This window comes from Syngnathus scovelli, chromosome 7 (assembly GCF_024217435.2).
Source record: "Syngnathus scovelli strain Florida chromosome 7, RoL_Ssco_1.2, whole genome shotgun sequence".
NCBI lineage: Eukaryota > Metazoa > Chordata > Actinopteri > Syngnathiformes > Syngnathidae > Syngnathus > Syngnathus scovelli.
The window spans coordinates 3505159-3521829 of NC_090853.1; the positions used below are offsets into that span (position 1 = coordinate 3505159).

The 16671-nt window shown below is 44.4% G+C and overlaps 2 protein-coding genes across 4 annotated transcripts; one reads left to right on the forward strand and one right to left on the reverse strand.

Moving 5' to 3' along the window:
• Positions 1 to 744: 744 nt before the first annotated feature.
• ccdc9 (coiled-coil domain containing 9) lies at positions 745 to 8414 on the reverse strand. Of its 3 annotated transcripts, none has more exons than XM_049725551.1 (16): positions 8284 to 8414; positions 7718 to 7775; positions 7270 to 7374; positions 7026 to 7184; positions 6122 to 6460; positions 5959 to 6042; positions 5625 to 5789; positions 5229 to 5410; positions 5100 to 5164; positions 4474 to 4518; positions 3381 to 3501; positions 3175 to 3280; positions 2661 to 3108; positions 2384 to 2548; positions 2006 to 2170; positions 745 to 1338 (listed from the first exon to the last, which is right to left on the reverse strand). In XM_049725551.1, exons 2-16 carry the CDS (start codon positions 7718 to 7720, stop codon positions 1334 to 1336), a joined length of 2157 nt encoding a protein of 718 aa, XP_049581508.1. In that variant the 5' UTR covers positions 7721 to 7775; positions 8284 to 8414; the 3' UTR covers positions 745 to 1333. The 3 variants fall into 3 exon arrangements, with proteins under 3 accessions (XP_049581508.1, XP_049581507.1, XP_049581509.1); XM_049725550.1 differs by having other exon boundaries at positions 2384 to 2584; XM_049725552.2 differs by lacking the exon at positions 4474 to 4518 and having other exon boundaries at positions 2384 to 2584; positions 8284 to 8413.
• Positions 8415 to 11394: 2980 nt separating this feature from the next.
• bbc3 (BCL2 binding component 3) lies at positions 11395 to 15826 on the forward strand. Its single transcript, XM_049726076.1, has 4 exons — positions 11395 to 11647; positions 12673 to 12889; positions 13940 to 14133; positions 14772 to 15826. Exons 2-4 carry the CDS (start codon positions 12685 to 12687, stop codon positions 14865 to 14867), a joined length of 495 nt encoding a protein of 164 aa, XP_049582033.1. The 5' UTR covers positions 11395 to 11647; positions 12673 to 12684; the 3' UTR covers positions 14868 to 15826.
• Positions 15827 to 16671: the final 845 nt, after the last annotated feature.

Genomic DNA, 16671 nt, shown 5'->3' on the forward strand with positions numbered 1-16671 from the left:
TCAGTTTGTCCACGGGAACGTTGGCTCCTCCGTCGGTTGCTTTCATCTTGTAAGTGGAGCCACTTTCCACAACGGCGTGGAGCTCATGTGAGGTGGGACGGGTGCGGAACCGAGAGACGCCCCTCGGTTCCACTATCTCCGGGACGTGCAGGGGCGCAGTGTGGTCGGTTTGAGGAGACGCTCAAGTGCCGCCGGATCTGGTACTGGACGCGACTTGTCTTCTGCACTGAGCCGGACAAGTGAACTCAGGAAGGATGGCATCAGCGGGACGGGACAGTTGTCAAGCCCGCTCAGGGACGCACGTACAGTCGTTTCCGGAATGTGTTTCAAAATAAAAGCAATACCGGAAATGAATGTAAGGTCCCAGAAATACATACACACGCCACAACTATTTCTGGGTCATCTCATTTCACTAGGAATGTTCCTAAGAAAATTCTTCTGAAGGAGGAGCATCATTTCTGACCACCTTAAACTTGAAATGGGACAAAGTAAAAATGAGGGAGCTGAAAGTGCACAACCATTAATTTTGTCCTGGAGCTTGTTAAACGTGCATGGCAACATAACAACACAAGATGAAGTCTGTAATAAAAACAAAAATAAACACTCTTGCACTGATGAGTCACTTGCTTTGTTTCAGTCCTGCAAGGTCAAAATGGCCCACTGGCAGCAGCTTTAAACGCGTCAATGCGATGGATAAACAAAGGGGGGCGGCGGGGTAGCGACAAAGGTGGTCTCAAACGTGGGCATTTTAAAATCCTCATCAGATTTACATTTTAATTGAAGGCATGACAAAATAATGCAGTTTCTTACCAATATGAGTACTTGGAACATATACAAGATGACAAAATCTGTTGCATAACCTGCATTATAGAAAGTTTGTGTATTTTAATTTTGCCCACATCACATGATCCATTCCAAGAGCCAATTATTGCAGTGCCAACCTTTTTGAACAGCAAACCTAACATTTCATCGTTAAACTGTATGAAGGACTGTATAGCAGTCATAAATCCAAAAACTGATCGCAATATTTGCTAAAAAAAAAAAATTCTTGAAACAACTGAAGCCTGTTAAAGGGTCCCTGCAAAAAAAAACAACTCACTGGACATTGATTGGCTTCTTTAGGCTTGTGATTGTTTGATTATGTATCAGCTGATTCCAGCAGCTCCATTTCATTTTTTTTCTCCCGCCGCTGACGTGAGCGAAGACAAAGCGTGCGACATAATAACAAGGACTACGAGATAACCTTCTCCGCAGCCAGACTGTGTGAAGGCAACGCTCCTGCCCGTCTTGTTGGGAGAAAATGCGTGGCATCACTCCAGCAATATTGTCCTCTTCAGACTGTTGACAAAGAACATTTGTGAAAAAATAGTCATTTTCATAATGCGGTAATGAAGTTTATACAAATGAAAGTCTGCTGTAATTTGACAATGAGGAAACGCTGCTTTAGTGTTGGTGTGTCATCCATCTTGTGATTTAATCCAATCACGTTTCAGCACTTTGCTCATTTGCAGGCAAAAACCTAATTGCGCCTCTCATCTCGGCATTTCTCTGGTTTCCTGTTCCCCGCCCTGAGCTGACCGCAGCGAGAACGAAACGGAGAGGTCTTGGGACTTCTCAGTCAAACGAGGGCTTTTAAAGCCAACAAAGACGCCGCTAGGTCTCACCGGAAAGCATTTTGTTAGACTATATGTCAATCAAACAATTGGCAAATGGATAGAGGCGGGGTCGCTTGCTGTGACAACTTCTCAAGTGATCCATTAGCCCACGTGACGCCACCGCAGCCGCAAGCTGAGTGCTAGCCGCGGTGGTCGCTAATAGTCGGTCTCAATTGACTGGATTAATTGCTCAAACGAGATTCGGATTTAAGTCCTGAGTTGAACCTAGAAGTTTGATCAAACATTCTGGACAATTCGATGCTTGCGACTCTGTGGGGCCATCACTTGCTGAGTGAGGAAGTCGGTGTGAAGCACTATGACGGCCATTTGCCATTGAATGAGTAGCAAACCTGAGGACGGCTGCTCAGAAGACGTCTCTGCTGTGATAGCGGCGTCTGTGTTCACGTTGGCCGTGTCGTCGTCTTTCTCATCCTTCTCATCTTTCTCATCTTTCTCTCCCTCGGCTTCGATGGGCTCAGTCACCAAGACGGTGGGTGTTGGACTGTCTGCTTTGTCTACAAAACAAAACAAAATGACTGGCTGACTGAGTTAAAAAAATAAAATAAAATCTAATTTTTGTTTAACTCAATATTACAATTGCGATTTAAAAAGCAATCCTTCAAGTCCATATATATTTTAACAAACACAATGAATTCATCTTCATTACAATAAAGAGCCCTAGTCTGCGACATGTCACCAACACACACGTTTTTCTAAGTGATGACAACCTTGCGAGGGGGTGTCAGGAGCATCCTGGAGGTCCTCAGAGATGTCCGGGGCCGTAGCGTCGGACACGTCTGTTGGAGCGCGTTCGGACGGCGATGCGTCTGATGCGAGTGAGGGCGCAGCTTCTGGCTCTGACGCCATGACAACCTGCTGGGCTTCTGACGTTTCTGGAGGTGGTGGAAGAGATATGTCGCCACTGGGAACTGAAAAATAATTAAAATTACGTGTGACACCCCCCCAAAAAATAAACATGAATAAATAAACATGTATCAGAATTACCAGCGTTGTCCTCGATGGGTTCGGCGGTCTCCTCCTGCTCCTCCTTTTGTGGAGGGCTGCTCTCGACACTCGGAGGTTTCATGGGGGACTCCCCCCCCATGCTGCTCCGTGGCGACTGCATGTCCATCTCCTCGGCCCAGTCCGACACGGGCTGGTGTCCGTCCAGCAGCTGGAACGGGCTGATGGGCTTTCCCGCCTCTGGGGTATTTTGTGAGAGCACCTCCGGTGAGGGGATGTGGATCTTGGGTCTCGGCGTACGCTGCTCACGGGGGCTTCCGGCAGACGGCGGAGGGGAGCGAGGCGAGGGTGGCGCGGGGGTGCCGTGGTCTTTATCCCCTTCCTCTTTCCCCGCATCTTTCTTCCCATCTTCGTCGGACATTTCCTCCTCGCCCTCGCTGGCGTCTTCCCACTGGTCGTCGTCCTGCTCTTCATCTTGAGCCTGCTCCGCCTGAGAGAAGACGGAGTGAGAGTCGTTCTAACACAACCAGGTCTTCCCTAGATTCCGGCTGCCCACCTTCTGTGTTGGCTCAGGTGTGGATTTCTCCTTTTTCTCTCGCTTGGGTTTGTCTTTTTTCTCCTTCTCGTCATCTTCCTTTTCTTCCCAGCGATTGTCGTGCATACTGTAACAAAAATGGGACAAAAAAAATTAATTTACCGCTTTATGATGGGATACAGTGAGAGAACAATTGAGTAATTTAGTTTAAATACGTGTCCTCCTACCTGTAGCTGGGCTTCCCTCCTCTGCCCTTGCCCCGACTCCGCTCCCCTCGAGGCCCCTGGGACCTGCCCTGGGACAGGAAGTCGCCAAATGTGGGCACTTTGGGCGGATGCTTGCTATCATCTGTTGGGGGACACATTGTCGCAAAATGTAAAATCCATGTCCGTGTTAGTGGGAGAGAAAACACTTGCATGCAACTCAAACGATGGTGAGTTTAAAATGACATCACAGAGCCTGTGCGTCATACTTTGCTCCCCCCCCCCAAAAAAAAAAAATAAACACTGTGATTTTGTATGAACGAACCATCAAAACAACATCAAACATGGAATTTTCGGAAATTGACAAAGAGAAAAATCTAAAGCAAAGAAGTGGGAGATGAGGCGAAGCAAAAGAGAGGAAGGTCACAGCTTTGTAGGGATGGAGGAGGAGAGGCGGGATAAGTGCTTGAAGAGCGAGGCGGGAGGTGATGAAAAGGTTACAAAGAGAAGGTAGGAAGCAGGATCAGCGAAAAGATTTAAAAAAAAAAAAAAAAAGACTGGAGATGAGGACACCGGAGTCATCCGGCCAATTAAGAGTCAGAGAATGATGTAATACAAACCACACTTCTTCCACTTAAGTCTGGCAAAGCCTCAGAAAGCAGCAGTCAAGTGGCGCTAAAAATAATTCGCAGCTTTGATCCGTCACACCTCTCACGGCTGACGCCAACCACTCTTCACCCACATCCTGTGTGTGTGTATGTAAAAGAGAGGGCGAGAGACTACAGGACTAATGAGAGTGAATGAGTAAGAGAGAAAGTGTTTGTGAATGTGAGCGAGTGTGTACACATTTGGGTCCGACCGATATTAGCTCCATTTAGCAACTTATGATTATTTGTAAGATAACGACCTTAGAACTTCGATCTAGATCTTCCTCTGCTTATTTTGGGTCGGGTTGCAAGGCCAGAAAGCTCAGACTTCCCGCTCCCCAGCCTTGACCGCCATTTCCACACAACAAAGAGCAGCCACACAAACACACAAGTGCAAACTGCTTGGATGAGTACACACACACGCAGGCCGCATTGCAATGGTCAGTAGCCCACACTGGGGGGGGTCTAACCTGAGGTTCTGCCCCGAGACCCGCCGTCAAAGTTACGTCCTCGGACTGCGGGGAGGACACACAAAGCATCACTCATGATGGGAAATAACATCAAAGATGCATTGCGGGTAATGGGGTCATTTTTTAATATGGACCCAGGCCGCTTATGAGGTCTCCGGGGAGGTCTCAACTCCACTCTGGGGAAATATAACCAACCACTTAGCTAATGAACTTAATAAATGGCCAGTCGCATGACGTCACTCGCTCCGACATGGCTACATGCGACATGGACACTGAAAGCGAGAAAATGCGACGCCGCTCTCCGCTTCTGTGGAGATGATGGGAGGTGTATGCTGCCTTTCCATTCGTAAGAGTGGAGAACTTGTTTTTGCGGCAAACAGAAAAGGAAACCAGCGAGCAAGCCTGAGCGTATGTGTGAATGAGCACGTGACATTGAAAGTGAGAGCAAGCGAGTAAGGGGAAAGAGAAATTGAGGGCGTGACCGGGAACACAAAGTGCTATAAAAAGATCCAAGTCACGTAAGGAAACAAAAATGGCTCCTTGTAGTAAATTATTTTTAGGAACGTCCAATATTTTGGTCCCAAAAGTAAATGGCGTGTTGGGTTACCATGGCAACAGTAACATACCTCTCCTGCCTCCCTGCTCTGGCGCGCTGCTGCCCTCTGCTGCCGCATTCGCTTCCTCCTTGAACCTATGGATGAAATACAGGTCTGCATACATCTGTAATGACGAGCCAACGCTGCTTCTTGTCCTACATGTTCTCCGTCTTCTGCGCGTCCCACTCGCGTCTCCACTGTCCGGTGGCGTTGCGATGGCGCGCCAGTCGCTCCTCGTCGATCTGCTCGCGCTCCTTCTTCCAGCGCAGGTACTCGGCTCGCTCGCGGCCCGTCATGGACATGGTCATGTCCATGGAACCTTTGGGGCCGGGACGCCGACTCTGTTGAGAAAAGCACAACATTGCGTTCTTTGACTCACACAAAATAATGTGGGAAGGCTGACTGCCATTTTGATTCCAAGAACGCATATTTGGGTTTGATGGCGCATGGCACTGAAGTTTGATGACTCGCCATAAAACTTCTTGTGCCAGAGAGTTTTTGGCTGAATTGGATATTTGTTTCTATTCGCATGATCCATCTCAGTATTCGACTTACGGTCCACTCTTTCTCCAGATCGCCGCCGGTCTTGACATTGTCAAAGTCCAGCCCGCCCCAGTTGCGTACGTGTCTCCTGCTGCCCTCCTTACGGTCGATATCGGGGGCCGGGCCGGAGCGACGCGGGTCGTCTAAGAAGTTGCGCAGGGGCTTATCACCATCTGCCTGAGGACAGAAAAACATTCTTCTTTTTGACAGATTCAACAATTAAGTAAACGTGGTGGTATAATGCCAGAGAAAATTATCCTGACAATCAAACTCTAATCCATATAATGGATTCATCGTCCAACACTAGCAGAAATGAATACGTATGGAACCCAAATGCGTTTGTTACCCGCTGTCCTCTCTCATATTCTGCTATTCTCTCCATTTCCTCGTTCATCTTTTCAATGTTTTGTCGCCTCCTCTCCTCCCATTCCTGCTTGGGAAGAAGGAAATGTGTCACAAATGGTGAAAATGTAACATTCGATTTTTTTAACAAAAGAGAGACAATCCACCTTGGACTTTCTGTCCCCACCGCCTGGTGTCCCGCCTGCATCTCCTCCACCTCCTCCTCCTCCTCCACCTCCTCCTCTTCCCCTCCTTCCTCCTCTACGTCCTCCTATGTCACCGGGCTCTCCATCTCTGGGCATGCGTGGTTCTCGCGGTCTTCTCTCCTGGCGGCCCCCACCTCCTCCTCCTCCTCCTCTGGGGGTCCCCCCTCTTGCTAGCCGACCGGAGCCCATCCGTCTGTGAGGGCTGTGGCCGTCGCTGGGCCCTCGGGGGCCGTCGTTCTCCTCCGACGATCGCCGGCCGTGGGGCGTGGCGGCCTTCCAGTCTTCCACCACTCGCTTGTCCTACAGCCAACAACAGGTGGCTGGCATTCAGTAAGTGCCTTAATAGTTTTTGCTCTGAGCTTTTTGGCTCATGAACAAGGTTGATTTTCTTTTCAGCTATACTGTAGTTGTGTAACAAAATATATTTGATGATGTAAAGCCTTTCAAATGAGGGCCAAATATCTGGAGGCTCAAAGTGCAAATTGAAAAACAAAGCATGGCCTACCTTCTGGCGAGCATGTGGCGCAAAGGGAACACAACATAAAAGCGAGACATAAACAAATTACAGCGCCTGTGTGAACGTTATAGCATCATGTTGATGCCGCTGCTCTGGTTTCCAGCCGCTGCCAGGAAAGGTTGTTCCGTCTAATGTTGATCTTTTTACAAGGCAGGCTGACAGACGAGAACACAGACTCGGCTCTCCGTGAAGCGAGTGACAAATGCAGTCCAATGCCATTATTGTTTGATTTGTCATGAGAGCAGCTTTGTGTGAATGATGCAAAATAGGATGATTAGGAGATGACTTGACTCATGTCAACAGCAATGTTTCCTGGAAAAGAATATCAGGTTCTACATTCCAACTTACCCCCCCTGCTGGGGACTTGGAGAAGTCAACCGTGACGGTGAAGTTTTCCTTTTCTATCCTCCTACGGTCCGATTCTACCGGCTCGTGGCCACGAGGCTTCCGCGGCGTGGTGATGGCGATGCCCTCCTGCTCTGCCTTCTTTTTGTCTTCTTCTATTTCCTGTTGGCAACAAAAATGCAGGCCAATGAGTCAACATCAAAATTTAGCATCCTCCATTAGGAAGATGTATTAGAGTTGACCGTACTTGATAGCGCTTGACCAGAGCTTCGTTCTTCTTTCTCAGCGCTTCGATCCTTCGGTCCAACTCTGCATCCTTCTCCTCCTTGGTTTTGAGGTCCACTGCTGAAGACTGACACGCATAAAAAGAATAAGAAAGTGAAGTGGTTATAAGAAGCCACAAAAAGAAAGAATGAGAAAACCAAAGGTCAGAAAAACAGTCGATAAGGAAACCAAAAAGAAGGTTAGAAGTTAGTTGACAAAAAGTGGACAGAAGAAGAAAACACAAAAAGAAGAAATAAGACAAAAAGAGTAAGAAACATGGAATTGAAAAAAAGAAAAGACAATAAACACAAAAGACCAACATATACACCTCCAAAACACAAGCTAGTAATTCATTGGAAACATGTCACTAGTGAAACAGCACCACCTTGTGGACGCAAAGCGCAGGACATTAAAAAAACAATTAAACTCACCATAGCTGCTGCTGTCTTGTGGTCATACACAGGCGATGGGCTAATTGCTTTGAGTGCACTGGAAAACAAATAACAGTCCAAACCTTTACATTTTACTATTTAATTTTACGGGCCGAATAGTTGTTTGCATTTTAATAGCAATAGCAAGGTCACGTGAAGCTATTTTAGCTCAAGTTGAACTAATCCCGAGCTCAGGTGAGGGAAACATAGGTTGGCGCATGCGTGGAAACAAATCCTTCCCGAGGACCCGCTGCCAGCGATCAAAGTGATCAAAGTCGGGCGAATACGAGTCACAAAATACACAAATTAAACCATTAGAAACACACTTTTAAACAACGACATATTGGAGAAACATCGGCGTTTATATAAAGAGCTTTCCCGCTCTTTCCTAGAACCTTCATGGAACGAATGTCTGATTTTAACGTAATGTAAGCACGACAAGCCATGACACAAAGCGACCCACAAGAACCGAGCCGTAAAGTCGAAGCGGACGACGGACCGTAAATCAAGCGAGTAGAACGACAACGTTGATAAACGTAAAGTCTTGATTTTTATAAAATAATTACCCAGTCTACGCCTGCTGGCGATGAGTTTTGTACTAGTAGCTCCCTGCCACTTCCAGCACCGCACGTTAGTTGGATTCCGGTGAGGTAAGGCTCATTTCCTGCCAAAAAGTGTGCCCAACTCGGCGGATTTAAAGCGACAGTGGCGCTAGTTTTTTCCAAGCATGTTATTTTTGTTCATTTTGTAAAATAGCTGTAATATAAGGTTACATACATCCTCACTTTTATGTTTTCACTCACACCGAAAATCAAAAGTCGACGTTAAAATTTCGAAGTTTTTTTAAAGTCGCGAAGGAAATGTAGTACGGAGATTTTCCGATGGATGGCGCTCAACTACTACAAACTCGTTTGTTTATCTGTTCATGTACTGTATGAAATCAGTTTCCTTTTTACCGTCAAACTATATATATATATAGTAATTTATTATATGGCACATTTTATTATACTGTATTTGTCAATATAAGTAAGCCTATTACATCAATATCGTTGTATGCTGGATTGTTTTTGTTCATTGATGAGTAATATTTAGAATGCCTTCACTGGGTCACATAAAGGTTACACCATGATGACACATGATTATAATGGCGTGACATCAGGTGGCCAGTTTGATTATATAATATGTAGAAGTTGAACATAATAACATGTTTGCAAGGGTCAGTGGTCGTCCATTTGTGTCAGTCATGCTCATCACTTCCTTGTTGGAGGAGGTGAAAGAAGGTTGAGGGAGTTCGAGGTGTGGGGTGCTGGGCGATGATCTCATTGTTGAACGAGCCAAACAAGCTCCCGGGAGACAACATCGGAGCCCTTGAGGTTGTGATCACGGAGAGATGACACCAACGTTAGCCACTTTTGTTTATACACAAGGCTGTCTCTAGGGTAGGGGGTAATGGAAATGGCAGTGGTGTGTGTCTCCGGGCAGTTTACACATGCAATAACCAAAAGCACTTAAGTTTACTCCAGCTTTAAGCCAACTAGTGTGCAAAAATGGCAACAACAAAAAAATGCAATATGCATATTAGTTCCCATGAGCTGTAACGGTTATGTACGTTACCACTGGGCCCGAACTTTTCCGTTTTCTTGTAACTGTTAGTGCGAGTCCATTTAATATTATTACACAACAATGTCAATCAGCACCAGTTACACATGATATTGTTTGTGTGAAATGATGATAGGCGATACTCGTCTGGGCATGTACCTGAATGAAGCTTCTCTCCCACCCTCAAACCCCCAATTCAGCAGCCCGAGGACACAGTGGGTGCGGAGGCAGGGGATGGGGGGGGGGTTGGGGGGGTCATTTCCAGCTGATTAGACCGCCTTTAACCCTGCAACAACCCACCCCCTTTCTTCCCTCTCTACTCTGCAGCTGGGGTAGACAATGTGTGCGGGGTGAAAGGTCACCTCGACGGGGGCGTCACAAGTCATTTGTGATGCTAATGCTATTCTATGATGTCACTGTAAACACTGCTACTACTACCGCCACTACTCCGAGTGACATCATTTTTTCCTACCATGCGGCGCACATGTGTGTCACAACAATGTAAACAAAACAGGAAAAAAAAAATCAAGCTGTGGAGAAAGCTACTCAAACATTTGAAACTCTCAATTAGCTTAGCAACAGCAACATCAATTAAAGTGATGTCATGCTATGTGTTGTTTCTCATCTTGTCACATGAAATCTTAACATGACTCCTACAGGCCACAAGCACATGATGAAAGGATGGAAATTAATCCTTGAGGTTGGTCATACGGGAGCCCCAAAAAAATTTTCTGTTACAAAATGCATTTACTATAGAATCATGTGATCGTGCTGAATCACTATTTACAGGGGTTGAAGTCCTGTACATCCAAAATGCTTATAATTGACTATATTAATAGTTTAAGCCCTAAACATACAGCAAACTAATATCCAAAAACAGTTAAATAACTTAATTTCAAACTCACCTTACCACATTACTGGGTATGGAACTATTTTATGATGCAAGAGTATGGTAGCCATTGAGGGTCAAGCCAAAAGCCTTTTGTCATAGCACTCCATTAATGTACATGATTAGTTTATACATATTTTTTATAATCCTGCTTAAAAGTCTGTAGATCGAAAGAATTTGCTTTAAGGATGAGGCCTAAAAGCCTGACTGCTATCTCTGGACGTTTAGTCACATGTTTGTAAGGCGTGTGCGTTCGGGGATTCCTCAGTCAAGTAGATGATGTCACGTTATACTTGTTTATGAATTGTCATCCCGTGCTCGTTCAACAAGTATTGCTGCCTTGTATTGAGCGTGAGCCTGAGTTGAGTCATTATTATTATTACAAATGCCAGCAAGCATGTGAGGCAAAACACAGAGAAACCTGACACCCGAGGCTGACTCATTGTTAGGAAGTGGAGGGGAAAGCCGGCCCGGGGAAAGCCTGCTGAGGGGGTTGGGGGATAAAGCTCAGCATGGGTGCAGGTTTGTTTACATGCCAAAGAAGAAACCAACTGTTAAAATGCAAACTACTACAGGCCCTGTTTGATGACAATGACAGTTTGCATGCAAGGAGGTGAGTTAGTGACATGCAAGTGTGAGTAAATACTAAGAAAAAGTGTAAAAAAAAAAAGAAACTGTTAATGAGGATTGCAAGTTAGAGGGGGCGGGAACAGCAGCTGGCGTCAGGGAGCATGTCAGCACTTGTTGAGGATAGGAAACGCGAAAGAGACTACAAAACGGAAGTCAAAATGACACCCCGTCAAAATAAAAGAGAGTTTCTTGCGTTTACATTTTGCACATTAACACTCGTTGCATAAGGTTTTCATGGCATTTAAATGATTAGGATCACACTGGGGGAAAATCACGTATAAATTGTAACATTTATTTATTCCCAGGGATGTCTTTTTTGTTTTTAAATAATTCCGACAATGAAAGTATTTTTTTCCCACGGGGAAGTAAAGAGGGTCTGGAAATGGCTTTAAAATACAAATCAACACATTACTCAAAATTTCTTAAGTCACATGGAAGAAAAATGAATGAAAAAACTGAAAATTCAATTTCAATTTACAGACTACTGTTCACGAGGAAAATATCCAGTCAGATTTATTTTGAAACTTCAGATCGGATGTTGCTCCAACTATATAAATAGGGGAACCCCGCTCGGCGGCAAAGACTTGAAAAAGACGAAGACCAGCAAACATGTCAACCACTTGTCGGTAGCGGTCTCACTAAATGGACTCGTAACAATCTCCTAAAGTCATCGGGCGAGATCGTCTGACATGAAGTGACATCCTTGAATCGACCGCATGACACTTTTTTTCCCAGCGGCCCGCCTCTGATGTACCCGGGTTTGCACCTCGACTTATCGACCCGAAGAGAACACGGAGAAACACCACATAGCGGTAAGACAAAATGGACGATGAACAACTGCACCCTCCACTGTACAATATTAAATTAATCATATTTTAGCATCCTAGCAAGGCTATTAGCACTTTACAGTTATGAATAGCGTCTTATCGCCATTTAAGTAAACCCCACGTGTAAATGTAGTAGTACTAAATTATCTAAATGTACCTATTTGGGCTAGAGTAAGTGGATTTAATTAAAATAATAATTATTAAATGGATTTATTAAAATGCGTGTTTTGTTTACAAACACGGGAATCTGAAAAGGGCTAGGTGCTGCCCCCTGGCGACCAATAAAGGAATGTTGGTCAAGCGTGCTGTTCGAAAGTAGTTTGGTTGGATTATAAATATTCGGCAATTTTGGGATATTTTCTGCCATTTGGAACTCTTATAACGTTTAAGTAAAGTAATTGAATCACCTCCAATATTTTATTTAACATTAAAATACAGTAGTATAGTAGGTCATAGTGTTCATTAAAAACTGCCCCCCCCCAAAAGTGTATTTAATATTATTGCAAGCCACAATTTTATGTAGTTTCATTGGTACGTTTGAATCGAGGGAAGTTGAAAATGGTAAAATAAACATTCAACTAAAGGTTTTATGAAAATGGATTGAACCTAAAAAATAAATAAAAGGCAGTGATTACTGTACCATGATTTGCAACTCTCATGCTAGCGCTTTTTTTTTTTTTTTGCTAACTTGCTTTCGGTTTTAGCTGAGGCCGTTAGGGTGATGTCAGTCCACTTATTTTGTGTTTCCTGTTTGCAGTTATCGTCCCAAAATGTTCAACATAAAACTAAATGGCTTCTTCACTTCTCCCAATTGGCTGCAAGAAATTGTAACCACAGTAAAAAAAAAAAGTATACATACAATAACATGGTGTGGAACAATATTTGAACCCATGTCTTGAAAATAAAAGCAGAACTTCTCGCCACTACACCACAAGTGACGCAATGAGTATGCAAACTGATTGTAAAAACTGTCAAATATGATTGAATTTGTTATTGTGCTGTTCTCTCAGGTGACCAATAAGATGGCTCGTGCTGAGACCATGGAGAGCGTGGGAGAGGCTGCCAGAGGGGCGAGCATCCCGCTGCCCCACCAATACTCCATCGCTTGTCACTCCTTCTTGCACAACTTTCCCAACAATCACCACCAGAGCCAGCAGCAACCCAACCTGCCCACACCGCCGCCTTCCCCACCCGGCCATCCAAACCCCGTCTCGGGAGAACAATCAAGTAAGAACATGAAATTCTCCTAAAGCACCCAAAAATAGTAACAATTGAAGTCATCGTGCAAGTGCAGAGGTCAAACATATATTTCTCAGGGTCTCACTAATCGATCAATATTACGTCTTTCGAAATGGACAAAAATCAGCTGATTGTCTTTCTCTTGTTAATGTCATTTAAAAGAAAATGCAGATTTCTGTCTATTTTGAAAAAGATAATACTGGCCGATTAATTAATCCGATCCTAACGATTCGGATTTGTAGTAGACAAAAAAAGCTTTCGGGGAAAATCTATAAGTACTCATTTCATTTTTGAATACAACATTATTAAAGTCATTTGGTTCTATTTCATTGACCGTATTTGACGTCACAAGTAATGGAAACTTGGCGGGTGTCTGTTATTGCATCTTGTAAAGAAGCGACATGTTGGTGGCTCAGCTGGTTGTGTGGGAACCCCCCCCTTTCCTCCACCCTTCCTCCCTCCCTGTGCTTTAGTCTCAGCTGTGGGGCATGTTGAGACTTGTTCTCCGCAATCACCCAAAGCAGTAGCCTTCACTTCCTGCTACCTCACACCCTCAATTGAAACACAAAATACTATCATTAATGTGCCTTTCTATCAAATCAAACTGTCTCATCACTGTCAAATTAAGATAAATAATTTGAGGAATTTAACTGGCGCCAACGCTGGATTATAGTTGGTGACACACGTTTTAGTCGTAAATATGCTTGTTGTTTTTATTCATCTATTTATTATTCAAAATAATGCTCATAAACATTTTAATTAAATTTGTCAAGCTAAAAAATCTTAATTATAAAATTGACTTGGATAAATTGTTTTTAGTTATGTTTTTGCGTGGTGTCGCCTCAATTTACTTTAGGGGTTAAGATTTTTCAGGAAGTTGGCCAATCAGAGTGCAGGGTCCAGCTCCATCTGCTAATCCTCCCACCTCTAAAAACTGCCCGGGTTACTGGGGGCTACCGATTCCATGGCAACAGGGCGGAAATACGGAAAAAAATACATCATAAATCAGCTAAATCAAAACTTGTTCTTTTTGTTTAGACCAGCGGCAAACTCAGGCAGCCCACCGGCGCGGTCCCCTGCCAGACCTGCTACCCCGGGATCAGCGCCCGGTTGGGGGTGGGCCACATCCCAGAGGCGAGGCCACGCTGGAAGCCAGGCCTATAGACACCACAGCCGTGGGCCTGCAGCTCCGGACCATCGGCGATCAATTCAACGCCTCCGTGCTGAGACCGGTAAGCTATCTGACTTGACCTCATAGCATAACATCATTGCGTCACAATGTAGTATGATGTCATCGCGTGATGTCATCGCCTGATATCACAGCTGGAGTCCTAACTGCCATCATAACGTTACGTCTGGGTGACATCTCATTGCGATTCGCTGCTCGCTGAGCTGAGCCCTTGTGCGAACCGCTGATAGAGAGAGTGACGGGCTAATAGGCCCCCCCCCACCCCCCTTGTTCTTTTGACATCCATGTGACAGACCGACACATGGACTTTGCTGTTGTCGTAATCAATAACGGAACATCACGCACGCACACGGCGCATGTGCTCAAGACTTTATAATTACTGTTGATGTGATGCCTTCCTTATCTCCTTCCCCCTCCCTCCTCACACTGGCTCGCGTGAGGACTTGTCAACAGACAGCCCCCTCACCCGCCCCCCCCCCTTCCCTCCCTCAGACACACACAGGCTGCATGTCTGAGCGATGACATCATCTTTGTTTACATGCTCGAGGCTGCGTTTATAAACATCTAGACTGGCGTATTTGCATGTGCGTGTTAGATGGTCATTTTGACTGGGTGGCTAATATATTTAGCATGTTAGCTTACAAATATGTGATTTATTGTGTTTGTGCGTCCGCCCTCCAGCACGCCGCCCCCCACTGGCAGGACTGGATCGACGCCGGTCGAGGCTTCCTCAACCTGGCAGCGCGCACCCTCAGCGCTCTCTACAGGCTGACCTAGACGTAGGCTAATCCATAGAGACTGGGTTACCACGGCAACCACTAGACGACGGCGTGAGACTTCGGTGTCTGCTGGTTCGGACTGCAGACAACAATTTTTTTTTTTTTTTTTTATTAACTGTGAAAGTGGATCCAAAATCTTTTACATTTGTCCATACCTGATGCTAAAGCTAATGGCGAGCTATTTATGTCAAGTTAGGGTTTTTTTTGGACAAATGAGTTTTATTTTATTTTTTTACCCCAGCATGAAATTGTTTAGTTTCAGTGTGACACATCCAGTGCCTTTGTACTGACCAATCACACACACAGACGCACACACACTGTTGGTCCTCCATGTTGTTTGGACCATGTAAATATTTCTTACCAATCCTAAACAAAAAATTGTGTTGCAATGATGATTAGAAAATAAATCCAGTGGATTTGAGATGTATGTCACGCAAAACAAGAAAACACATTTTGATTTGAGTCCCGGAAAAGTATTTCACCGTGTTTCGAAACGATTGTCTGATAGATAATTTATTTTTGTGGTAGCATATTTGTAGCCTATTTTTTCGGTCATTGTTTGTCTTGTTTTCTATGAATTTTTTTTATTTATTTTGTGTTCTCAACATTCCTGCTGCGCACAACAAAATGGGAAGCCGCAAATCCGCCGACGACGTTACCCTGGTGGAACGCAAAAAGTGACGAAAAGATTTGCCAGTCGAAGAAATCTTCTTGTACTTTGATCAAAGTGCACTTTTTATTTCCAATTTTGTTTTCAGTGTTTATTGATATTGTTTAGCAAGTTTACCGCTTTGCTTTGGTACCTCCTGCTGGGCGCACGTTTCCTCATGATGTGGTCAGTTCCCGTTGGGTCGCTTAGTTAGTGGCCACTCAACTGAAGTTCGTTTTTTACTATTGTAAAGTTTCTACTGGAATTTTCTACTTTGTTCTTTTATATAATAAAGTCAATTGAATAAAGTTTGGTTTCGATTCTTTTTATTTACATAATAGGCTATCCTCCAATATTGAAACTGTATTTCACCTACAGGCATCTCTGCTTTTCGAGTAGGTTATAATAGTGGTTATAAAATGTCAACACACCCCTGTACAATATATTTGAATAATATATAAAAACGAGACTAAAAATAAACTATTTTTAAAGAATGACACCATTAATGCGACTGTACAAATCATTTGAAAATATAGTTTTGACAAGGGAAGTAAAAAATTAACTGAAAATGGGGTTGCAGAAGTGTACACACCCTCATAATCGATGTAGCTGTATTGAGAATACACCAACCTCATCAAACTCACTGGATTAAGCACACGGACAACTGCAAACAAACGAAAATGAAAATCTTTTCTTAATAGTATCTTCGCTATGTTGCGTACATCACGACCAATTTCAAGCTGACCCATTTAGCAGAGACCCGAACCAGCCAGCCAATGAGGGCGGCCTCAATAAGAGCACCAGATAAAGTAGGGTCATTAAGTGTTTTTAATTGGCTGACAGTGATGGCATCCCAGTGGAGGAATCCACATGTAATTGCTGTTCTTGATCTATTTCACACTCATGAATGGGAGCGACATGAAATGTCTCTCGGGTTTTTGTTTTGGTCCACCAAGACCATTCGCGCGAGCCACACTGACCCACTGTGGGACGACTGCAGCCATCATTTTAGAATAAACCAATATACATATACCGACCAATCATACCATCCAAAAATCCGCCTGACATAGCAAAAAGTTTTTGGACTTTCGACATCTCACGCACAGATGAATTGCTTTGAGACTGTTCAAAAGACCTTTGAGGATTCCAGGGT